We start from the raw sequence: 26,988 nt of genomic DNA, 5'->3' as shown, positions 1-26,988 counted from the left end.
TGATCGTGGAATCGGATAGTTTAACGGATTTCATTAATGTGCTCTGTAAACTAGACTGTATCTCGCTGGTTTAACGTTCGACTGAAACGCAAACCAATTCAGCGCGAGTAAAAACACGCGGTTAAACGGTTGTCAATTCTCGCGGAATACCGTAAATTCGTGGACGAACCAGGGCCGATATCTCGCTATTGCGATTGAGCGATTTATATTTTTCTAGATCGTATAACGAAGTAGATAATTCATTCTTTTTTTTTTTTTTGACACAATCTCTACGAACATTTATCCTAGCAATTTTTGAAAGTTAAAACGTAAAATCAACTGGCTCTTGCTCAATGATAATATGGATAAGGAAAGATATTTATGTACGATAAACTATAAAATTAGTAACGAGGGACTATGTTCCACGTTAAGGAAGTTACGTGTTGTAGAGACGAGTAACACTGCGTATTGTCAGGATTAGTCGCAATTTAAACTTTGTAATTATCCTAAATGTACGACGAATATTCATTCGTGGGATGCAGCGGGATGCTACGTACATTATCTCGTTTACATTTAAAAATGTAATTTACCTAGGTGCATCATGCGATAAATATAAAATCTACTATTTCGCAGAGGGGACGCCCTATGCAAAATTCATTTTCCCCGTAACAAAATTCTGACACACGCGAGATGCAATTCTCGAATCGGAACAGGTTTGCTCCGCAAAGTATTTCATCGATCGAAATGGACTAATGAAAATCCGAAATGATTCCTAAGACGCGACTCAAGATGCATCCCTCAAAAATTCGTCTTACAAATTTCATTCGCATATCTACGATAGTAGCCGAGTTTTATATATATATAAAAAATAGAATTAAAAAAAATAGAAGGAGCAGAGAAATTTCTAAGACAAATGTTCGAATAAAATGTGGACCGTGGTGCTATATTAGAATTTTCCACGGGATTATTTTTGCGATATATCTCGTCGGCAACGTTCTCTCCGTATGCAAATACGAAACGTCGTAACTCCTTAGACGCTGCACGCTAGTGGACAAATATTGCAATAACGGTATATCAAGATTAATTTTTAATCTACCGCGATGGGCGTTGGGTAACGATCCGTAATTTATACGTGTATATGCGCGTACAGCTCTTCTAATACATCGAATTACGCATAGTTTAAGATAAAGAAGGGGATGATAATGGAAAATTATTGCAGCAATGAAAATTGAAAAACGCGTAGCTTCAGAACTCGTCGAACTGTTATCGTTCATCCTCTGTCACTTTGAGCGATACACGATGCTTCTATTAAACGAGCTGGCCAAAGGTTCGAGTATAAATCGATGCCAAACAACGTGTTTACACTCGATCGTTTCTGAAAACGACGAGAAGGGAGAACAGAAAGCAAATACTACCCGCCTCTTCCCCTATTTTTGTCGTCCGTCTCACGAACGTATCAGTATCGTCAGGTGGACGCATCGATCGGATTGTTCGATCATAAGGAACGTCGCTCCAAAGGGAGGAAAATTCATTGCGACGTACCGCGATCGCGTTTTCCGTTCGTACAGAGGGTACCGTATGAAACGCGGAAAAAAGAGAAAGAAAAGGAAAGAAACGAGAAAAAAATCGTTCGATACGGGATCAGGTTTCTACGAGAAACTTCTCGTTCGTTTGAAGATCGCACGTTCAAAGAGTGTTCCTTTCTACCCTCAAGCTGCACCCGCCGCATTGTCGCCGAGGAAACGTATGGCCGAGCGCAGCAGCAGCAACGTGCGTCTTTTATCGGGACAGCGTACTTTATGCGGACTTTCTTACCACTGCATTAAACTTTACTCGATCGCCGCGAATCTCTGTTGCTTTTCTATTCGAATCGTGGATTGAAGCATACCTTCGCGCGCAACGGTTTTTCAAAAGTGCGGCAAGATCGTCGGATACTAGCCGAGGAAATCGCGGCCGTACTTGTGCATGTCGCGCGAGAGGAAAAGACGGTATAATTTTGCCGCAAAGTACTGGCACGCGCATAATTATACTCGGAACGCGTAATTTCGCATCGTCGTGGAATCCATGCGCGCGCATCTCGCGCTTGAGCATGCGCGATGGATCGAGGATCGCGCGAGCCGCGTTGGCACCGCTTCACTTCCGGTGTGCACCGCGCGAAGATCGCCCCTGAAGATTTGTCAGTCTCACGGAAGACAGAGAAATGGTGTCCCACCTTTTACGCCATGCTAAAGCCAGCTCGACGCGCGTCTTCTTCTCGCGCCGGGGCGAGAAAACGCGGCGGCGAGAAAACGCAACGGCGCGGCGTATCAGGCCACGATACGTCGCGATGGCTGGTTCCACTTGTTTTCCTTGTGGAACAGCCAAGGCCACCGTGAGATAATTATGCAGATAACGGTGATGCTCGCCGGTATCCCACCTGCATGGAGGATCTACAGGTCCGTTTCTTGCCTAAAGATAAGCTTTACTCTATTCTATGTGCGTCTGACCTTAACGTAGTTGATCTTTGATCTTCCACACGTCCACACGCGTCTACATGCAACACGTACACACGACCATTCTTGTATGCTGATTTTCATTTGTTCGACCATTCTAGACGATCGCTGTAGTTATTACGTTCACACGTTCGTCAGTTTTACACTTATGAAATCATTACTTTAGAAGCAGATTCTTGCCTCGCGAACAGAATACGTACATATAGAGACAACTCGCTCGAGGAACCGGTTCGCACAATTAATTGCGTAACCATTTAGTTGACCCGGAATTATGTTGCTAATGTCTAGGAAACGTGTTAAGGCACTTTGTTCCCGATGGGTCTGTTCAGTTTCGAACCGGCGAAACTCGGCCCAGCCATGGTTAAAAGTGCCCGCGTAGACGCGCTAATAGCTAACTACCGTAACCCTTCCAGTAATTATTCGGCTGTGAAACGAATAAATCTGACCGGATATCGCTGGATACGATACCCGTTCCTTTTTTTTTTTTCTTCTCCCCTTTTGTGCCTGCATGCGTTGCCGCGAACGTACGGACAGGGAAGAGCAGGGAGAAAAAGGGAAAAATATCGCGCGAAATTTTCTGGAAATCGAGTTACGCGAGACGGAACGCATGCAGATTCGAGTACGAAGTCATTTAAATTTCCTCTCCAGCAAAGAATTTCGCGTTCGTTTTAATTCTCAATACGGTTGATATTCTCTCTTCCCCTTTCTCTCTCTCTCTCTCCCTACCTTTCTCTCCTTTTCTCACTTATCCTCTCTTTCTTTCCATCGCGCTTACGAATCGCGTATCTATATAACGAGACGTTCTCGTCAGGGATAATATCTGTTATAATTTATGACGATCCTCAGACCGCGAGACAGAAGGATAAAAAAAAAAAAAAAAGAAAGGAATTAGCTTCCTCTAAACGAAGCTGTTGTCTGAAACGTTTCCAGTTTGCTTTACCATTAAAAATGCCGCGGCACGCTTTGATAACGGCGCTTATTGTGTCCTCGGCCGTGCCAACGTTTCAAATCCTTAGAAACAGGTTCGAGATAAATGCAATTATACCCATTGCATTACGTGCTTAATACAACCGAATTCCTATTCACGCGAACTCGTGCTCCGTATCTTCGGGTCGGGGACAAACACGCGAATAGTAATTTTGCACAATGCCAATCAAAGCGCGGATTAAATCTGTTAATGGCCGGGCAAAGCTTGTAAATCCACATTCGAAAACCGATTAAGGAGATTTTCCAATTTTCCCGCTTTACCTATTGATTTCGTATGGTTAACGCGATTATCGTCCGGCCCCGCGGATAGCCGAAATTAATATCAGAAAGCTCGCGATTTGCGCGAATTACCCGTTTATTGCAGTCAAATGAAGCCGAACGACCCCCTTTGCACTCCATGATTTTCCGCAAAATGTAATCCGGTTCTGATAATAAACGTAGCGTAAATCCATCCATCGTTCGCGCAAAGGAAGGTTAAAGGAAGTAAAAAAGGCGTAGGAGAAAGGGATCGGTCGAAATGTTTGTCGTCGCTTCGAAACGAAATAACAATAACCGTACGAATGATTCTTCGGTAGGACAGTTTCATTTCGTCTTCCTTTTTCTTTACTTTTTCGTCTCCTTTTCAAAATTACCGGGGAGAAACCTGCTTTTGAGACTTTCTTTTCTTTTTATAGCACTTTTAAACACCACTTAAGGATCTATGAATTTTACATGCATTGCACACGTTACAATAACGCAACGCTCTACAGTTTGTCAGGTTTCACGAGAAACCGAACTTCCGTGTAACACTTTCGAAAGTATCACACGAAATCTTTGAGCATATTCGTAAAGCATTTTTGTAGAAAAGAGAAGGAATTCTATTTACCGTGATCATTTTTTTCAATTACGGTGAAAAGAAGGCTCCTGGCATGAATAGAGACTGTTTCGTTCATTACGGTTATCGTAGAGTTTTTAAGCATTTGGATGGACCTCGGTGCTGAATATAACGGTTGAAATTATTTATATTTTCGGTAGTAGAATAATAGGAATTTAGTCTGTAAGAGGCAGGAGCCCATTCAGCAGAGAGCATAATTTTTGTTGAATTATCACGCTCCGAGGTAGTCAATAAGATAAATGCGTTTATCTGGACGCTCGTTTAAAAGGTAATTGAATCGAACATTTGTTTATTTATTTTCGCTTTCAACGCGTTCAGTGGTTTTAATCATATATTTTAACGGAAAGGTTTATCCGGCCAGATCATGTATTATATCCGTGTCAAACATGTTCACTTTCTGTCTTTTTCCAAGTATTATTTCGTTATAACATTTGAATAAGTAATCGATTTTTTATCTACACAGATATTCTTTGTCGTTGAAATAGGATTGAATAAGAGACCTGTCGAATGTGTGTAATTTATAGTTCTCTATTTTCTAAAAAACATATCAATATTTATCAAGTACTAATGACGGTTTTTTTCGCGGTCTGTTGTATTTTACATTAAAATTGGAATTACACAACAATTAGTAGGAGACTCCATAAACTTGAATGAAAAAAAAATTGTTCATTACGTCGAAACTCTGGAGAGAAGTAGTACTGCGTGGCTAGCGACGTTTGAATTCGAGCGCCCTTCGCGCCATTCCCCCCGGCAGATGCACGAAGGTCAAAAGTATTTTAAAAATAAGGCCGTAGGCATTGGCAGATTGGTATGGTAGTGGACGTTAAGGGTCGGGTGGCGTTGTAATGGCAAAAAGTTTGCGAAAGGTGAGTAATCGTTGGGACGATAAACAAACTCGGTTCGTTAGTGTATACGGTTGCGTTAGTTAGCTGGCGCTGGATTTAGGTAAATAAAGCCGCGTGTGAAGCGTGTTTGAATGGTTAGAAAATCGGGCATCAACAAATCGAGTTTTCGCGAGAAGGCTCGTGTGGCTAGACGAGCACGGCCGACAATGGCGCCCAAGCCTCGCGAATATTGACATTGCCGAAAACATTATCTTCGAATATAGGATATTATCATACTCGTGGGTGACACGTACTGCGTCGCAATTAATACTCTAACCTTCTTTCGATTCTTGTTACACTCGTCGAAGTGAAATCGCGTCAAGTGCTATTTGCTCGTTTCGCCGAGGTTATGCGAAAAAATGTTTTCGGCACGTATAGTAGCGACGCGTGAACCCTGAAGGGTTTTACAGTTATACTGCAATGTGGCACATTTGCAGAAGCACGGAGGAAGTTGTGTGGGTCTAGAGTTGCGATATAATCTCCGAGCGAGATATCGTCAAGCCGATATAGGAGAGTGTGCGTGAAGTAAGGCGTGTGAGTTAACGTTTTTAAGGGTTAGGGGAGTCATTCTGTTAGTCAGGGTGATCAAAAGGTCTTTTAGTGTTTGGACAGTTCAGGGCAGCTAGTTTGGTTGTAGGGTCGGGATTGGAGATAGACAAGATGGACCAACAGTATTGCCTACGGTGGAACAATCATCCAGCCAACCTCACAGATGTTCTCAGCTCGTTGCTTGCCAGAGAGGCACTCTGCGACGTTACCCTGGCGTGTGTCGGAGAGACATTCAAGGCACACCAGACGATACTCTCTGCATGCAGTCCATATTTCGAGAGCATTTTCCTACAGAATACCCATCCCCATCCAATCATATTCCTGAAGGATGTCAATGACTCGGAAATGAAGGCATTGCTACACTTTATGTATAAGGGAGAAGTTAACGTTAGCCAGCATCTGCTACCGATGTTCCTTAAAACAGCTGAGGCGTTACAGATTAGAGGCCTCACTGATAATAGTGTAAATAACAAGGCGGAAGAGAAAAGTCCATCGCCTGAGCCGGAAGCGCAAACCGGCGTCAGGCATACCGAATCGCCTAACCTTCATTCTCTTCCTGAAAAGAGGAAACGAAAACATTCAGGCAGCTGCGATGTTTCCCTCAGCGGTCCACCCAGCGTCCGGTTCATAACAGACTCTCAGGTACGCAACCGTTCATTCTACGTCGATCTTCTTACTCTCTGCATGTAATACTGGTACACATTTTAAGTTTTTGCCGCCGAGTAAATTCGTAGACTTCTATCTGCTAGTAGAATTCTCCTATCTAATAATTTATATTTGTTACAAGTTGCTATCTTAATAAAGAAGCAATAATAGAAAAGTAGAGTATGCCAAAATAATAGCGATTGAATGTATTTAAAAGTTTCCTGTACGCTTTAGAAATAGTTGTGCATATTTCCTTGCAACAATCATTATACCAGAACTACGAAATGATTTCTCTATAATCTTCCGAACTTCATGCAGTCTGTAAACACTAATTGCTCCGTTTCTAGATAATCTATATTCCATTTGCCATGTTCATCGAGTAATATTTGATAAAAATTCTAAAGAAATGATATGTTCATAAAGTTAGTTCTGATAGTCTATAAAAACGATGAAATATATATTATGAATTCTCGAGGATAATGTACATAAAATGCGCGCACTATTTTTGTTTATTATGCTTTCCTTTTATTAATGAAATGCGTATGTTGTTCTTCCTTATATTATGCGTAAATTTATGCGATTGCATTAAATTGAATCAAATTTATCGTTTTAGAGGAAAACAGTTTCAAAACATATGCTCCCGCGGAGTAGAGCGCGTGCGTTGTGAGTGCATACGTACACGTATACACGTGTAGTCACGTGTGTACGTGAAAACTTTTCTTACGGGTAGTGCTTAAAATTCGAAGATAATGATCGTATTTTGTTATCATTAAGTAACACATGTATACATATTTTTATCTGATTATATAGCTTCTCAAATATGTGAATTTGTAATCATGAAGTATATACTTAGCAAATGCTAATCTTAAAATATTACTCCTGTCATACACTAATCCCTTAAAAAATAATATCTCGATTAATCTTTCACATAATAATCTTCTTTCTTATTTAAAAAATTTATTTATTTTCGAGTAACGTACGTGGTTAATTTCTTTTATATTAATCATAAACATAATTGAACTAAACTTTATTCATGCATACATTGACCCTTTCAAGATATTTAAAAGAACAGCGGTTAGAGAAATGTCATATAATTCGTACAATATTATAATTATGAATCCCTTTAGTAGTTCTGAAATGCACAATTTTGTATTTTATTATTTTCCAGGCATCATCACAGGGTAGTTACAAATCAAGCCCTTCTGCGATTCCAAAGTTAAATAATACTATCGGAGGTGATGTGGAAGATGGTGGTCGACCTATGTCCCCTGTGTCACAGACGCAAGCATCGATCAAACAAGAGTTAGATCATCATTTACCAGACTTCCATGACAACATTTCCCTCCCAGTAAGTAATTTTTTTATAGAAAAAGTTTCAGCTAAAATGGTTTTCGTAAAATGCATGTTAATGGTGTAGTTTGTAGTAAATGTGCAACTGGTTTGTAGTTTGTAGTAAGTATTGTTTGCAGTATGTAATGTAATTTCTGGATGCATTTCAATAAGATGCAAATATGTTTTTCTAGTATTCCAAGTATATTTTCCCTTGTGATCATTTTATTTATTCATTTAAAACATACATCATTCTTTTATATATTTTTGGTAATGTAGACGCATAACGTTTAATGAAATATTCAAGTTTTTTTAGACATATAATTTTAATATATTTTTTAATGTACAGAAATTACTTACTATTTTAGTATCTGCGATGATTAATAGTAGTCCTGTTATAGTATAAATTTTAATGTTAATGTATTTTGATTGTGTTACACGTTGCTTTCATTTCAGCATGTTATTTTCTTTGCTATCGTACTCGATAAATAATCTATATTTTATGAAAGATAATTATTGGCATTTCATGCATAGTCTCTGAGCTATTCGTGAAATCGTGCACTATATAATATGTGAAAGACTATGAAGTTTCGTTACTCTTCCCGTAATTAATGATTTTCTACTATTTTCCTACAACTACTCAGTCCGAACAAACATGGGAAGGAAGGGATGTCTGAATAGAGATAAAAAAAATTGGCTTTTTATATGCTAAAAAAAGAGGCAAACTCGAAGATGTGTTGATTAAACACATATCCTTTCCTTCTCTGTTGACAGACTAATGTGGAGTGGGAGGTTCAAAGAGATGGGAAGAGTGACGAAACTGTGGATGTACAGAACATGACCCAAAATCGACCAGATCACCCTGCTGTGATACAAGTTTCTTGCGAAAGCACTATCATGGCTGGAGGTTCTATGTCTATGAATATGTCAGGGCCCATATCTAATTGCTTTAAAAATTCTTACAAATCTTCGCAGAATCAATCTATACCTCACAGATCTAATTTATACAAAAGCAATAACGCAGAGTCGAATGCTCTATTTGGTTCTTTCTCAGAGAGCAATGTAAATGTTAAACAATCCCATATCAATAATGATGTACATAGATCAATAATTGTAAATCCACAGCAAAGTATGTCAGTGATTCAGTCTACTTTGTGCAATACTTCACAACGCTTAATTCCTCAAAACAGAAAGACTGGTAGATTTAAAGTCGGGTGGTTAGACATGTATTCGTGGCTCCAATATGACGAACGATCGAATCTTATGTTTTGTAAATACTGTAGGAAGTGGAGCGATTCGATTCCTGAAATACGAACCTCGTTCGCCGCTGGCAATGGCAATTTTAGACTTGAGATAGTGAATCATCATGATAAGTGTAAGGCTCACAATTTGTGTGTCGCTAAAGAAACTGAGACAAAGGGAAATTACACTTACATAATGAAAACTTATTGATTTTTTACATTATTGATAAATCGTGATTACGATTGATTCGTGATTGATTTTTTTTAATTTAGATGCAGTATCAACCCATTAATCAAGTACTTTTTCTTATGCAAAATAAGGCATAGATAAAACTATAAGTAGTTTCTTTTTTTTCTTTTTGTTATTTTAAGGCCATATCTCTGCATGTATGATCATAATTGTTCGAGACTGCAAATACGAGATATGAATGTATATATTATTCATTTCTTGTTGAGAGCATGTTCATGCTATAGTATTTTGCAACATATCTGATATACTCTTCTCTTTTTTTTTACATTATATATCAATTTTAACGAAATGTTTTTAACATATTTTGCGGTTTTGTGCTTATGAACGTAAATGTGCCTTCTCTCGTTTTTACTTTTAAAATCGTATCATTATGAACAGATGACTTAATTCAGTATATTTTTCACAAGATCCTTCCAATCTAGTTTCGATTAAGAGAATAAAGCTTGGGAAATAGCGAAGCACTCATTATTTAGTGCAGTATGTATTTTATATTTTTGATCGAATAACGAATTTCAATTTTAATATCATTTTATAATGTTTTATATTTGTGTGAATAATTACTTGTATTATATATTTCTTAAACCATTGTACTTTACAATTGTTATTTTTTTGTTATTTCAATTGCAATAATGCACATGTGTACAATAACTATTTGATCGAAGCAAAATTCTTGTTTAAAGTATTATATATTTTAACGAATGTTACACAATAGAAAATTTTATGAAAATTCTAGTTTGTTTAAATGTTTGTTCCCAATACATACGATATAACATTATTACGGTAGTCGGGACAAAATATTTATATGTACGGGATGAATCAATGGAACTGACGATTTTAAATATCTTTGTACCTATAGAATCGAAGGGACGATTTTTTTAAGGGACTTTAATTGTAAAGAGTTGTTAAAATTATATACTTACCTCTTTTTGTGGTAAATCATTTTTAGTCGAAACATTTTTTTCTGAATTTATGATTCTGTACATTTTCAAAGAAAGAACACATTTCTACAGGTATGCATTTAACATTATTTTGAATTGAAAATTAATTCGATACGAATATATTGGAATTTATATATATACACATTAGTTTTTCACGAAATGAATATTTTTTGTGCGTGGTTGTTGACATCGAAATATTGTTAGAAAGAAACGAATTGCCAAAGCCATGTGCATTTCTATGGTGATGCGCTTCTGTGATGAACGTTTCTCGCGTGGTATATAAATAAACGTTGATTTTGTCCTAGAAAACGATGATAAAATGGGAAATTAGGGTTTCGATGAATTACCATGAATTGTCTTTCATGAAATCGATAAATTATCCTTTTCCTCTTTATTTGTTATACTACTATGTAAGTAATGAATAAAAATGCGATTGTTATAATTTTTGTTTTGTTACTTGCACGTTTTAATCAATTAAGATTAGTTTAGAGTAGTTAGTAAAAATAGTGAAGTGGTTTTGGCGAAATTCAATTGAATTTCATTGGGATTAACAAATGACTGCAAATGTTCATCTATTTTTTATAATTATATTTACGTATATGTTCAACGTCCAAAGTTGTTTGGTCGAATGTTAATAATTATACGTCAAGTGTTTATATAAGTGTAAAAAAGTTGGTGGAAAGGAAAAAAGATAAGCGTAAAGACCATTCTGTTCAGCGATTGAATTAATTCTAATGATCTTTTTCGCTATTTGAAATTCACAGGCGATTTGCATTTTATATTCAAAGTTCGAGACGCGGATACATTTGCAGGCAAATATCTTTTTCGCAGTCGTACGTATTTATAATGTAAAATGGTGTTATGTGCAGGGTCATCCAGGGCTGTTAGGAGAGGAAGGAGGAGCTACAACAGGCACGCTAAGCGATGGCGTGTCAGGAATTGAATCGTCTGAACACCAGAATCCCCCAGAAATGCTCGACGGACTCGATGGTAAGACCTAAAAATATCTATCATTACGATCAAAATTACATTTAGATTCCACGTACTTCCCTCGGCTCGTTCAAGCACCGTCGACCACAGTCTCCACCGAATGGACTTTTTTATACCCCGTTCTTGCCGTTTCACATCGCGTTATTCTATAAGGTTCACGGATACTTGCCCCGTTTTTCAAATCCACCTGAATGATAATTAATCTGAGAGCGATGACGACGAGCGGGCGGAAATACGCGAGATCTAAAGAAATCGAGGGAGATGTGCATGCACGTTTGCAAGAATTCTTTGCGCGTCGAGTCGTACATAGGCGTACGAAGCGAGCATCCCTCTATTTCCAAGTCTGGCAAGCGTAGTGAGTGGTAACCTCTTTTTAGAAAACACGAACAACTTTCTTTGCTACGACGTATCCTGTATATCACTATGTGTATATACATATATATTTCACTTACGCGTATATATGTATATATACATGTACGAACAGAAGATGTGTGTGCCTGTACTATATATATATACGTGTATATACGTATGTAGATATGTATATATATATATATATATATACATATGGGTATAGACGACACAACGATTCATCCTTGGTGTTGTGGTGATGGTATCGTGCATTTGCTATGTCACCTATGTGGTAGTTACAGATCCGTGTGTTAACAGTACGATAGGAACTACGTATACTTATATCTAACAAAACACAGTTGGTTCTTTTTGGGAAGTGGTATCGGCAAAGTGGACATTTCTTCCGTTGATATCAGCAAATGGACAGTACTCCTGTTTGTTTGAATATCTTGAGGATGATAGTGTGCCTGACATTTGCGTACGTGGTTCTGTATGTCTTCCATATATATATATATACATATATACATATACATTTTTTTCTTTGTACTTTTGCTACTCTACACATATGTACATATACATATACACACGTATACAAACGCGTGCACATATACGCGCACATGTACATCTAAACGTATCAATCGGATCTACGTGCGCGTGGCAGGGTGTAAAACGGAAGCCCAGGGTGTGAACGTGCGCGACATTGCGTTCGAATGCGTCCCGTTTGCTGTGAGTACAAATGTACATACGTGTGTTGTGTATAGCTATAAATTTATCTATAAACCAATACATATATACACGTATATATATATGTATGTTCTTTCATACACGCTTCTCTACGTATCTACGTATGTATATATATATATACGTATATAATTGCGGCGGGATTCTCTGTGCATGTCTCTTTACACACTATTTTCTCTATCCTCTTACAAATACCTATTTATTTGCCACGTTTTAACGTCACCGTTAACTCAACGATCTTAATCTTACATTTTCACGTATCTCTTTGGCGCTGTTTGTCTTAACCAGCATACGATTTAAACGGAAGTATTAGCAACAAAATACAGGCGCACGCCTGGTACGTGTACCGGGTTGCGTAACTGTTCGATGTATCGAACACGAGCGTCACACCGGTTCGGTAATAACGTGTAAGTTACATAACGCGATAGATTCAGATGGTAACAGCGATCATTCCTGCGACGACTTTTGTCGCGGATGCCACGGGAGCACAAGGATTTTGTTGCTAAACGTAACGATCCGTTCGCCACTTTTCGAACCTGTCGGCGCTCGATCCTGCAGATTTATCGTATCATCGTTTTCGTCGTCGTCGTCGTCATCGTCGTCGTCGTCGTCGTCGTCGTCGTCGTCGTCGTCGTCGTCGTCGTCGTCGTTATTGTCATTGTCGTCGTTGTTGTCGTCATCGTCGTTACGATCGTCATTAATTTGGTATCGTTGCTCGTCCAGTGGCGAAGGATATAAACAAAGTATCTTGGTTCTCTCGTACGGACGAAGGAAAGTTTTCGACGAAACTTGAACCACTTCCTCGTCGACTCGTCTCGAGGAAGTATTGCATTTACCAGCAGTTCCGTTCGCCAAGGTTCTTCCGCTTGCGTGGATCTTTTGAACGGAACTCCTTTCTTTTACTTTTCTGTATTTCGTTTTCTATTATTCTTCAGCTCTCCTTCTCTCTCTCTTTCTCTCTCTCTCTCTCTCTCTCTCTCTCTCTCTCTCTCTTCCTCTCTTTTTTTGTACCTTTCTCCCTCTGTTTTTCATTTTGTTTTTCGATCTTTTCTTCTCTCGATGTTGGTTTGTTCTCTTCGGTTGTGTGATCACGTGTTGTGCCTAGCTTTGCGTTTGGAATTTGTTACTATTTGACAATGATGAGAACCGTAGGTGTACGCTTTATTTATTTTTTCTTTCCACCTTTAAGTCTGATGTGAATATTTTTCATTTTATTTTCTTTCCTTATTCCACCACTTGTACATTTTGTTTTGGTTACGAGTAGGCATCTCTAGACGTGTTAAATGCGTATTATTATTATTATTATATATACGAGTGTGGTGTTTCGTAATGATATCAGTCGTACTATTGATTGGAGAACGTAATTATAATTGAGAGAATCCCCTCTTTTCTGCAACCTCTTTGACTTGACCGTAGAGTGTGACATTTATTCTGAGAGATACATATACACGTCTCTATACGTATATATACATCTTATCGTGAGTCTGGTAGAGATTGTCGGTATAATTTGACTTAGCGAGCCAAACTAATCTAATTGAAACGGGTTCTTGTAATTCCAGGAACATCAGGAACTTGCAAAAAAGAGAAGGATATAAGTAAAGAGAGCCAAGCGAAGCTAGAACACTCTAACCTCGGTACCGAGTGTTGTAAGCTTTGCGGCAAGAGCGTAGCGAACATAAAAAAGCACATGAAATCGCATTTCCCCGATAAATATCAGTGCCAGATCTGCATGATATCATTAACGCGGTCCGACAATCTGAAAAGGCATATTAAATTGAAGCACGGTATACGAGAGGGGTCGTTGATATCGCCGTTCATGCGCCTAGAGCACAAACACTTTCTAGCGAAATCGGAATCGGCTTACTTGACATAAAATTTCGCGCGGTATCGCGTTCGGCTAAGCATTTCGATAGACGCAGTGTAGAACCATCGACCAGATAGGAGAGAGCGACAGACGGACGTTGGATAGCGGAAGCTGAACGCGAGATTTGCCGCGTTGGATTCGCGTTCTACGATACCAGCGAGAACGCGTGGTCGTAGCATTTCGATTGCTCTTCGCGTCGAGAGCCTGTTCTTGTAAGGGCTGGCCCACGCTGCGGATAACTCTGTCTCGAAACAGTTCGGTCTTGGCTGTTTCGAGGCTAACCAGAAGACTCTCGTCTGAGGTCTCGAAAGGTTCAGGCGGTAGTTTCAACCGAGACACGAGCATTAGCATTCATTTAAATTCTGTAGACTTTCATTTTTATTTGACGAACCTCGCAATTTCCGTAGATTCGATTTAAATTGTTTAGAGAGAAGTGCGAATTCGAGTGGTTCTCCTTTCGAATGCCAGACTGGCTCGTTTAAATCTCATCGAAATGTCAGGGCGAGTAGCTGTGGGATCTTCTTGTAAGATAGATAAAGGCCATATCCAACACTGAGAATAAATCTGACTCAGGCCGGTCTTGTTTTTGTCTGCTTAGCTTAAAAGTCTGATGAGACGAGATTACAATTAGGTTTCATCGTTCACGGTTCGTCACGCTCAGCATTCACGGAAATTCCCCAATCAAAACGTAGCTCCTTCTGATGAGAAGAAAACGGCAACTGTTTCCTTTAATGCGTTCACTCGCAACGTAGCTAGATATTTGTTTTGACAATTTTATACTCGCTACCCTAGTACAGATTTCCTCCCCCGTCGTGTCCCAAGACAGAGCTGTCCGCAGCGTGGTACCAGTCCTAATCACAGGGATCATTGCTACTCTATCCGAGCGAGCGAAGATGCGAAGTTTCGCTCTATTATTTTAATTGTGTTTCCCGTTTGAAATTAATCCCTTAAGGAAATCCAACTATTTATTATCGTACGTCTATATTTTCTAATTATATTTAAGGATCGTACCATTAAGAACGTAAGCGGATTTGAAATTATAGACGGTGGCCCGTAACAATAAACGGGCGACGCGCGCAAAATAAATTGGCGACCGCCGGTATTTTTTAAGGCAGCGTTTCGTAGACACGTACGATCGCCGGAGGATCTCAAGCCCGTCGAGTCGGTTCGAGTACAAAGTGGAAGGGAACGACGTCTGAAAGTGTCTCTAATCGTGTTCGTAGATAGATATATACCTCTACCTCCCGCGCGTTTCCACGCGAGAATTCAACCTCTCCCCTCTCGAGCGAGCGAAAATTTCACGTCTACGAGTGTTTACGTACCGATACGTAAAAGGTTTCCCAATCTCCATGAAAATTGCCCGTCACCATTGCCGATCCTTTATATGCACGCGGCGCATGGAACTGAGATTTCGGGGTGCGAACGCGCCCCCGCAGCCCGTTCATTTCCGCCGCCTGAATCTCGCCCTCGAAGAGAAACCTCGAGATATTGCCTTTGATTAGATTCCGTGTAAGAGCGATACTTTGCCCGGGAAAACGTTGCACCCGCCGCGTTTTCCCGCAGAGAGGCACGCACACACACATACACACACGCACAACGAGAGAGAGAGAGAGTAGAAAGGGGATGATTTTCAAATCGCACGGAAATTCCCCGCGAAATTGCCCCCGACGCAACGACGTCGCGTCTACGGTGTTTCAATCCAGTTCCATGCCTAGCGCGCAGGGTGCACCATTGAACGGAACACTTGTCGATCCTCTCTTGCCTCCCGTGAGACGTGCCGAAAGACGAAAGAAGCACCGATCTCTGCACACTGGATGCTTTGCAGGGCTTCTAAGCCCGTGGGGAACCTCTGTGAGAAGTTGAAGACTTCCGTCTTTGAGCGTAATTACATGCACCGTCTTGAATGGAGTTTCGAGTACAACGTCTCTGGATTTAAGTGGATACTAACTTCTCGCTTAGCTTCTGTTTCTCGTCGTTTTTTCGTGATGGACGAATACGCGCGAAACGGCAGCGAGGATCCTGCTGCCCTCTTGCCGATCTTCCTGATTCGGTGAGAAACGATGGCACCCGGGAAAAGGATAAAGGGATTGCATTTGGATGGGCGCGTTCGCGTTAGCGGGACCAATGGGGTCAGAATTATTGCTCGAATCTATACGCAGAGTAAAGATGGTTTTGAAAAATTGACCACTTTCCGTGGTACGTGGCGATATTTGAGGCTCCGTTCAGGTAGGCGCGTGTAGCGTATTCTCCAGAGATGACGGTCTTCAATTTCTCGCCAGGGCAACAGGTCCGTGTCTGGCCAGTCCGTAGAGATCGATGGAGAAACCGCGTTTCCATTTGTGCGACACGAGTGTCCGCGGCGATCGGTAACGGAAACTCGCGTCGCGGATGGGAATGCAATTTTTCGCAGCGTCTCTCGGGAGGCGCGAGTTGGGGGTCGACGGGTAATTTGTTTAACAGTGCACGATGGTACACGCGATGGTAACTTTGTATCTCGTAATGGTAGCCTTGTTCCACAGGTGAAGAGAGGAGATCAGTATTAAGTAACTATTTATATACTTATTTATAGATCATATATATATATATACACATAATATTATATTTATATTTATACATACATCGTAGGTTGTGAAAGATGTCGAAGACTGAATATAAGAATGAAAAAGTAACGCTGGTTCTCGTGGGCCGGCGTGGCTCACGATAAAATAGTCATGATGAACTAGTCTCTGAGGCCCGAAGGCTGTTGCAAAGAACAGACTTTTCTATAGAGGTTTTTTTTATGGTGCCTTCCCATTTAAAGTACAATACTCGACTAATCAATAATCGATAACGATATATATAATATATAATATATAAAATAAACAGCTATATATGATGTCATCGTGTCTAATGTGTAACGCGCCGACCGGTCTCTTCTATCGACGGTGCATGACATCTAATAATCGAGCATCGATCTTTCTCTGTGCTCGCGTGCGCTCTCCTGCACGAACAGTGGACAGACAGACCCCGTACACCGTACATACACACGTACACGTTTTTAAAACACACGCCGACGCTGCCTATGTAACGAACCCTTCCTTGGTACCTAGACTGAGCCTGGATCAAAGCGAGGAAGAAGTGTGCTCTCGTAGGGGGTAACGGTAGCGAAAGCAGAGTCTCTGTCGGATCGAATCGCTCGTCTCAGGTCGTTCCATATTTGTCTTTTTTTTTCACACAGGACTTTTCTCTATTTCCAGATACGACACTTTTAACCGTTCAGGGCACTGAGTGCGCGCCGATTACGTGCATTGAGAAAGTAAATCTGTCGGACTTTTTCGAAAAGCTGCCGTATACGTACACTAGCAAATGCAAACTATGCGGTCGGGTAGTGTCGAATCTGAAGAATCATTACTTGACGCACAATCCAGGGAATTACGTGTGCCCGCTCTGCGGTTGCCGTAGGACCCGGCTGGATAACTTGAAGGGTCACATGAAACAGAAACACCCCGAGATACAGATACTGCAGAAGTTCGGGGGCGTCGCGCAGACCTGAATCATTTTGCCTCCCCGTTGCCCGTTCTATACAAGCCACCGTAATATCTCTCTCCCCTTCTGCGCGCGCGGGTTGACGAGCGTTCGAGCATTTACCCGTGTTAATTTCACCAGGTACCCGATGAAATCGCGGCCCGTTGCCTTGGTTTGCTTCTATTTTCGTGAAATTTTCTTAACTTGTTACCTGGGGGATTATTTCTCAGTCGAAAGCATTTACCCTCGAAATTAACCTTTAATTACTCCTACTTGCGCGGATAGTTTTCGTGGCGCAACACGTTCAGAGCAATTTTAACTAATTAAACAAGCGATTTCAGCCCGCCACCATCGCAGGTCGACCGTAGAAAAAGTAACAAAGTGATTAATTAAGGGTTAATAACGGGCGATACTCGGTTGTTGCCGGGTAACTTGTTGTAAATCGAAACACGACGGTTAGAGTCGAATCGAAGACCGCCCCCGGGGGTATACTCCTCCGGCCGAGTGACTTATTCAAATACGGATCATTAATTATCTCGTATTTCCCAGTTAACAGATTAAGAATTCTATTTATGGAGTGTTTACTACACAGTAGAGCGTCCGGTCAGTGTCGACGGAATTTCTCATTCACGATCATTTGTATTTTTGTACAGCATCGCAATTAAATACAATTTGCATTAAAACCTGTTTTGTTCAATGTCTCATTTCCATTGTTTCGTTCGATTTTCATATGGCCCCGACAAGTTCGTTCACTTGCCCGGACAAGCAACCAGCATACGGCTGTTCCGTGAAAACGAGACCAGCATCAGTCGTCCTCACCCGTTGACAATTTTTATACATCGAGGCAAAATTCCAGTTAACTTCCGACCAATTTCACTCGAGTACCATTCTGTATAAATTTCGAATCCTCGAACGCTCGTTGCCCACACTTGGCACCCGTCTACGAGCCGACTCGTTACTCAACGTCAGAAACCGTATCGCCGGCCTGTTCTTCGCTCGATACGCCCTCAACCCTCCCAGGACTGACCCGTACCCTGTCGTTCAACGTCCAGGGTGGACGAGCTTGAACCGCGTGCACGGCGCGAAAAAAAAAACGACGACACGAACTAGTCACGCGAGAACCGTGCGGAGACTTTGACCACGGGACGCGATGAGAAACGCCCAGGGTATCGGCTCGTAATTCTGTACTTATCAAACTCCTGACGGATCGCGCCGCGAAATTCGCGGAAGGCCGACCCTATCGTTACCAACGATATGCCCAGCCGTTCGTATCGGCGCATCATATCGTGATGGATAAGCGGATTTCGCGATTTACGATTAGAATCGACGCGCGTTGCGCATTCGAGCCGATCGTGGATCGCTAACCGATGCTCGATCCTAATCAAGAACCGCGAACGGTTCGAAGGAAAAGTCGTTCACAGAGAAGAAGGAAAATAAATTCAAATTGCGTTTTCAGTCGGAATTAAATGTATCCGGATGACTGGATTTTATGAATGTCGCAGCGGGGCTTGAAACTGGTTGGTACCATCGAACGAGCAGGTCTGAGGGTGTTTTACGATTGAGAGGATACAGTATACCGTTGCTTCCCTCATCGTAAAAGTAATTATTTATTTCGCTCGCTTTTGTTTTTTACGCTTCTTTTCGCGTTACGCTCAAGTCGATCGATCTTCTTCGCCAACGTTTTATTTCCCCAGACTCGACGCCGTCGCGTCTGGCCGGTTGCTTAGCTATGCAGGTCGAGGTGCTGTAAATTAGCAGCTTAAACAACTTCTTTGTTCGTCCCGCTTCGCAAAAAATATCCTTTATGAACGCAGCGTTTGTTGGTAACTTCCGGAGACGTCTTAATTTGATTAACCGAGCCTGGCTGTTTTCCACCCTGTAAGCCCGCCGCGAAGGAAATTTTGGTAATTTACCGTCGAGCTTGTCTGCGAGTTCGAATGATGCCAGTTTTCCGCATCTCTTCGTATATTTCCTGGGGATTTCATCATTTTTTGTCGGTGGGACGTTGAAGTTGGATGTTTTTAACAGTTTATTGACTTCCAAGCTGTGCCATCGTGGGGGTTATCGACGTTTATTTGCTTGTAAAATTTCCGTGATAACAGGAGAGGAAGTTTTCGAGACGATCTTCTCGTCTTTAAAAGCTTGATTAATTTAGTATATCGGTATACGCAAGATATGCGCGTACTATAGGTCACTTGGGAATATTTTTTCGAAATCATCGTTTTAAATTACGAGTCTACAATGTTCGCGTTTCTCGCCAAGGGCAGAGTTTCGCAAAGTTTCGCAATCTGGAGTCACCTAATCCCGCATTAAGAATTCCATACTATCCAAATACCCGTCGAGCAGGTATTCGAGCCATCTAAAAAAATTCCATCACTTATCACGACGCGATGTTCGCATCTCGCAAACGATTAGCGATTCCACCAGAACCTGTCTCGAGTCTGCGTTCCAAATTTAGTCTGGCCAACAGCTTCATTCGACTACACCTCAACGATTTTCAAACATTTATTTCCATTTGCAAAATATCCTCTTTCGATCAAGGAGAGACTAGAGACCAGTTCTACTGACAAGCGTTCTCCGTAGTATCCCTTAATTATTCGATAATCAACAAGCCAGCGTTCTCGTTGAACGTTTTCGCTTTTTCCGTTCTTCTTTTGATCGCTTTTCGTACTCCTCGGTGGCATTACTTCCGACTGAAGAGTCAGCCGCTGGATCACGCGTCGTGGCCAATGGCCACACGAGTCGTTGATCGATCCTGAACAAAGAGGAACGGCGTATTATAGCCGTCGACGGCTCGCGGGGTTATCGGTTGTTTAATATTCTCGAGGACAGCGAACAGAAGAGCGCGATGATAGGAGGGAACCGGGTTGGCGAGTTAAAGGGGTGACGTAGTGGAGCAAGAAACTTGGGACAAGAGGAGGCGGAGGTCCTTTTCACGATAAGCTTCTTAGAGGCATATCTTCTCGCCCTTATTATAGGACCGTGGTTCACGGATGAACGGTCGAAGGAAGAGTCGATGGGCTGCTCGGTAAGAGGATCACCGACATAGGGCAGGTCCTTGCAGCTACATCGCAAAGAGTTTCGTTTTCTCGAACGACAAGGGACTTTTGCTGATCCCTTTCAACTATACCTCGGTTTAGCCAATGGAGGGGAAGAACCATCCGTGGCTGAATCTTCGAAACTGATCGCGTACCTTGGCGCTAGACGCGCTTAGAAGTTACAGAAACTTGGATTCTGCAGGTCTCGTCTCTGGATCTGTCGAGGAACATCGCGAGACTGGGGTAGGAGTGATTCCTCTAATGATTGTTATATTGCTGAACTTCTCAGAGGATTTCAAGATTTCGCGAACGTGAACTTAAACAATTTGTTAAATCATACCAATAACAAAATATCATTTGTTAAATTCATATTTTTCGTATCGACTGCTGTTCGATAATTATACTTCAAAGGCTATCAAATTATAGACGCCTTGTATGAGACTCTTGATGTAGCTGGCTTTCGAAACGTTTGGTAGAATTTTTCCTGTTTTCTGGTTCTCGTTTGGAACTTCTCATTTCCAGTCGAGAGCAGACCGACACGGTTCTAGGGTACGCGGCACCCAGTGCCGTTCGAATGTGTCCGCTTTGTTTTTCGAACCATTAACAATGCATTACGTTTATATATGTATATATATATACGTAGGGAGTCATACTCGAGAGTTCCTGCCGTGGTTCCTCTCCAACCCTGCGCGAGCATTGTTCTACCAAGTTGTCGCGCGTATATCGAGCGAATTTTTCCACCAGTCGAGAACTTTCTTCGACTTCCTTCGAGCGCCGTGTGAAATACGCTTTTTCTCAAATTTACCACCCCGTTCAAGTTTTCCGTGGATAAGTATTAACCGTTGGAATTGTACTGTTACGCGAAGGGAGGATTTCGGTACCAAAACTAAGTTTCGAGGAAAATTTCCCAAACTCTGCTCGAGTTCCACATTTTTTTCTCAGTGCAGTGACGTTATTAAGAATTTTAATGTTTCCTTTAGAGCAGCATCGTTGTGACAAGAATTGTGTTACAAGCTGAAAAATCATTTTAATTGCAACTTCTTCGAGTTCTTCTCGTGCAACACGAACGAAGCTTTCGGCTAGACTCTGAAAAGGCAGGAAGTTACGACGATGTGGAAGTGGCAACAATTCGTTCATACGTTCGTCTAACTGTCCTTCTTGCGTTTAACGATTTTACAGTTTTTCAGATAATTCTGTATGCGTGAATGTAACGCCGTATGAAAATTGACCGAGAGAGAAATTCGGCGGGCTGTCTAATTTGGGAAATATCGCTTGTATCGCATTGGTCGCGTGGATCATTCGGTTTAATTGAAACAGAATACAAAACCGGCGCGGGATGGAATTGTTTCGTTTCAATTTCAAAGCGGCCGGCTCTGTTCTCGATCGTAATTTAGCTAGACTTAATGCAATATTTAATGATCGCTAATCTCTTTAGAATACCGCGTCATATTTGAATTACGAATTATTCAAATAATTCATGCGGGCAGACAATTTGGCGCTTGTACGTTTGCACAAACGAAATGTTTGCGCGTTAAAACGGTCGTATAATGCGAGGCTCCGATTTAAACGCGCGATTCAAATCCTCGTAGAAACGCTTGTCTCCTTTAGCTCTATCATTATGACCACGTGCTCCGCGACTCTGCCTGCGAAATTATGTTACGCGCGGGGGTTGCTGCCCGTAAAGCTGGCGATTCTGGCTAAAAAGACACGAATCTTTATGGAAGAATTTATTTTTTTTTTGCTGCGAAAATTATGGGACAAGACTTGTTTCAATAATTCAAGAAAACGATTGCATTAATTGTAATAAATGATCTGTCATGATCTTCGTACACCTCGAGCCAGTAGTTTATATATCGATACGTAATAAGGGTTAATTAAAAAATTGCAAGCTTAAAAATCTGGATACCCATGTGAAAGAACGACGAAGGAGTCGAGCATTAAAAGATCGTTGCTTCTCGAAACGGATCACCTCGCGTCTTTCTTTTTCTCTAAACACGTGGAACGCGTACGTTCGGCTCGATCGTTAGCAATCTGTCGGTGGATGCCCTCGTACGTCCGAAATGGTTATTGCGTTTAAACGGCCCTCCGCTCGTCCCTTTTGTTTGCAATTCGTCCAACGCCTCGAGCGTGTCATTATTTTCGTTCTGGGAGGGCGCACGATCAATCAGCGTTAGTTATTGGCTCTATCCAGGCCGCGATATTTCCTCTAACCTAGCCGGGGCTCTCCGATACGTTATGCTATACGACGGCCGGGCAACATCCGAACGCGGCAGCCACCCGGTGGATTTATGGATTCCGTGCATGAGAACGTGGAATTATTTTTAACCTAGCGCCATCCATTTCGACTTGCGCGCTAGATAAAACAAAGTACACGTTACGAGGGCATCAAAAATGTATCCTCTTATCGCGGAAGTTTCTCCAGCACGGTCCCGCGCTGGGATCCACGACGTTGCTCCCTAATATCTTAATCAGCACGATTTTCAACGCGTTTCATAACTCATTCGATTCTAGATTTTACTCTTTCTTCTCTGCTAATGATCTATGATTGAAGATTTCGGCAGGACGAACGACCTTTCGTCGATATCGATCGCTAGATGAGAGTAAGATACGGTGAATGATGTTGCGTAAACAATTTCCATAGCAATTGTTAGGCGCGAAGTCGTTCGATGGTGAAGTAAATGCTCGTTTTTCCAACCCGTGAGTTTTCGTACCTTTTTACCGGGACGAGCTAATAGTTGCTTAACCATTGTGTCGAATCTTTCCGCGCGAGTGTCACCTGGTCGGTGACAAGGGGTGGGTAAACGCGCGCGAGGGGTTGCTAGCCGCGTCCTCCTGGAATCGTCGCCCGGCGAGAGAAAACTGGTGTCCTGAAACAGTTTCTATGACAGTTGCACGGTTGTTCCGTTGAATCCTCGCGCGTATATCACCGGGGTTCCGAGCTACCCTGCATTTACACATGTATACAGCGACACGAACCCGTACTTGAATGCACTGGCAATAGCAGGAGAGATACGAGAGAGAGAGAGAGAGAGAGAGGCTGAGAGATATAGCGGTACTTGCCTGCCTTCTTTATCCCAGTTTCTGCTATCCTTCTTGTACCGCTTAGGATTCCCTCAGCGTTAACTCACCCTCTCTCTCTCTCTCTCTCTCTCTCTCTCTCTCTTATGCTCTTTTGTCCTCTAATACAGCACAGCACAATTGTCCAGAAATACAACGCGGTGATCGATGTCAGCGTATGCAAATTTGTCGGGTCTTGTGTCGCGGAGACTAGCCTCGTTGTCGGAGGCCCGAAAAAGGGAGACCACCCCTTCTATCCTTGACGTTCTTTTCCCTTTGCACGCTAATCAACTTCCACTCTATTCTCCCTCTTTCTCTCTCTCTCTCTCTCTCTCTCTCTCTCTTTCTCTCTCTCTCTGTTACAGTGTTGGCCAGTGGTGTCTCACTGAGAAGAGAGTGGTGGGGGTTGCCCCGCAAGGTCAGAGAGTGCCAGCTGCCCTGCTGGATATGCCTCCGCCCTTGCAACCCTCCGAGACGAGGAGTTCTCGTGCAAGAGGGTGATACGGGCGGCGGTGTGCCTGGTGGTGGTGGTGTTGGCGCTGCTACTGGCTGGGCTGTGTACCGTTGGCCATCGGTCCGATATGTTTGCCCGGATAGCTGGGGACGGTTGTCGTTACCAACTGCGTGCAGCTGCCTCCATTGTGGCAAGTCGGTCAGTAAAACCGATGGCACTGCCTTAACCCTCTAGAAACCAGAATTTTGTTTGCTTACACGCCCCGGACGCCTTATAGTTTGCCGCAGTCCTTTAGCTGTACCCGAACTAAGCGAGCCAACGATTCTTGCCAGTAGTAGCGGTTGGTCGTAGCGTAACGGTGTACCGAATACGTGTTACAATATGTATATAGTTAAGAGCCAGTTGAAATTTTAGCGAACGTAGTAGACGCACATCGAAGCATACGTAGTTCCCAGCTCACGTAGAGTTTAGAGAGGGTGAGGATGCTCGACGTGCATAAGTCGATATCCAGTTGCCAGGCTACGATGCAACCCTTCGATGCGATCATTCGTTTTCTAGGTACCCCCAGAGTTCGGTTCTTTCCTCTATGCGGTTCGAGTTACGTTCTCGTACCGAGCAGGAAAGTCGTTTCGGACAACGACGACTCAGCACCGTGACGCGCGGACTTTCGAGGACTTTTCCAAGTATTTTTGTAAGAATTCAAAGGTAGACGGGGGTAGCGTAGGAGGTGCTCGATAGCGCCGGGGCTCTTGTCTCGCCTCGCGTTCCGTTTCAGTTCCGATGGAACGCTGCGCGGCGCTCTTTCTATTTTCGTGCACGACTTTCATTGCTGTGACGTGTATCCAAGGTCGTATAAATTTGTTGCTACGCTTTCGTCGTGCGCTAGTCTTTGGAAAAACGCAACTCGAGACGCTCCAACGGTAACGCAATTCCATCGTCGTCAAATTTTTAACAGCGAAAATACAAATTTGATCGATCCGCTCGCGACTCCTCCGAGTCGCGTTGCCCGGGACATTACCATAATTATAAACGGGCGAACGTGCAATCGAACTCCGATCGGACAGCATCCAATACAAGGCTACCACGTAGCGCATGATCAAGGGGAACGTTTTCTCGTTCCTTCAATTCTATTGTAAGCAATACCGTTTGCCCGGAACGTACGATAAGTTCTTGTACGGGTGCTCCGAAAGTACGTGCATGATCGAATCGACTGGCAAAAGGGGGCGGTATACCCAGTTCCTCTGGTTCTCTCTACGGTCTGCACGATCGAGTTCCCTCTATTTTCTCCGCGCGGTTGTACTCCGCCGCGGGGAAAGTTCTCGCGGAAATAAAGGACGAAACAAAAGGCGGAGTTCTGAATGAGTTCATCTCCCTGCACGGCGATCTTGCGGGGAACCGCTCACCTACGTGCTCCTCTGTTCAATCGAAACGGCCCGTTTTACCTAGCCCGTTGCCTCCGCCGGCTGGCTTGATTAGCTAATGCAGCCGGCAAAAATCGCCATAGCCACTTGGAGAGCTGCTTCCCTGGCTATAAAGGTATCTCCCGTGTTCTCGGTCACTGGGCCCTAGGCGAGCCAGTTTCCATCGCCTTCTTTCCTCGTGTGTAGGCGCGCGTCGATGATTCACTGTGAAAACCACCCAGCGGCTACTTTCTCTCGGATCCTACGTGCGATTTAAACGGCCGTATCCGCTACCGCGATCGATCTTCCACCCCCTGTCTCTACCTCTCATCGGGTGTGTGTCAAGGTGGACGCAGCGGTGGTCGTAGCTCGTTGGTTCCGTTCGGTTTTGCGAACGTTTTCGCAAACGAAATACAATCACGCGAGAGTGGACTCTGGGACATTCTCACTTGTGACGGCCCGTTTTCGTCGTTTCGATCAACGTCAACGCGAACCAGCTCGAAATTCAATCGTCTCGCACGCGACGAGCCAACGAAACGTTCTCCTATGACGTCTCTTTTCCCTTCTGTTCCGCGTAACGTAAAGTTTCGTACGTTTTAAACAACGCCACGCACAATCGCGCTCTCTTCCTGGATTATTATGATACAAACGGGATTAACTGTTTGGCAGCCGGTTATATTTCAGGGGAACGCGATAAAGTTCAAGCGAAACAATGTAATCCAGTAATTGACCCCATTAGTCCGCTTTATACCGAGTGATACGAAACGGAGTTTCGAACGGATTTTCGTGCGCACGTTCTAACGTGTGCACGCAGCCGATATTCGAAGTTATCACGCGATAAACACGATACACGTTTCCCATGCTGCATTAGTATCATAGAATATGCATTTTTTTTCAGTAGCACGTATGTACACTCGCGCATCCCAGCCATAATTCATCGGACAGTTCGATCGAATTTTTAATCGTATTCCACGAACGTTACAATCGAAATTAATTTCCCGGACAATCAACAGGCAACGAATTAATTTTGATTCAAAGTATCTGGTGATTTACGGTACGGGGGTTGCTACGCGATGGATTCGCGTACAACCTCACCGTTCCGTCTGTGAACGACTTTTCCCCTGGCCAATGACACTTCTACAGACTGCTGCGTCACGAATCACAACGCGTACTCATTTTGTCACGTCGCTAGAGAATACGGACTCCTCTCCGCACGAAATGGTAACGGAAGTGCACCGAACGTGCCCTTACGCCCGTCTGTCCGCGCCAGCGTAGACCAACTCGCCTAAGTTATCTAAGAAAACCGCCCCCGTGGACGAACGAAACACACTCGATGTACCTAGTAATTAGATATTCCTGCACTAGCGCGCACAACGCTAGGCGTACCGATTAAGCGAAACGAGGACCTTCAAGGGAACGAGCAA

The 26,988-nt window shown here is 42.7% G+C and overlaps 1 protein-coding gene across 15 annotated transcripts in view; it reads left to right on the top strand.

The window, feature by feature from the left end:
* The first annotated feature begins 1,995 nt into the window (after window positions 1-1,995).
* Window positions 1,996-26,988, top strand: part of LOC143433178 (uncharacterized) — a 56,650-nt gene continuing 31,657 nt past the window's right edge. Inside the window, exons 1-5 of one of the 15 annotated variants that reach the window (XM_076910381.1) lie at window positions 5,048-5,198; window positions 5,654-5,748; window positions 5,854-6,407; window positions 7,579-7,758; window positions 8,514-9,416. In XM_076910381.1, the coding sequence (XP_076766496.1) occupies window positions 5,877-6,407; window positions 7,579-7,758; window positions 8,514-9,191 (1,389 nt within the window). In that variant the 5' untranslated portion in view covers window positions 5,048-5,198; window positions 5,654-5,748; window positions 5,854-5,876 and the 3' untranslated portion in view covers window positions 9,192-9,416. Of the gene's footprint in view, window positions 2,415-5,039; window positions 5,199-5,286; window positions 5,751-5,853; window positions 6,408-7,578; window positions 7,759-8,513; window positions 9,417-11,037; window positions 11,159-13,806; window positions 14,137-16,736; window positions 16,936-17,347; window positions 17,676-24,075; window positions 24,467-26,988 lie in introns of those variants that run through there. The other 14 variants (XM_076910428.1, XM_076910420.1, XM_076910402.1 and 11 more) reach the window with 14 other exon arrangements.

Source organism: Xylocopa sonorina, chromosome 1 (genome assembly GCF_050948175.1).
Source record: "Xylocopa sonorina isolate GNS202 chromosome 1, iyXylSono1_principal, whole genome shotgun sequence".
Lineage (NCBI taxonomy): Eukaryota > Metazoa > Arthropoda > Insecta > Hymenoptera > Apidae > Xylocopa > Xylocopa sonorina.
Note: the sequence above shows the minus strand (reverse complement) of the source record. Positions and strands in the feature narration are given on the sequence as shown.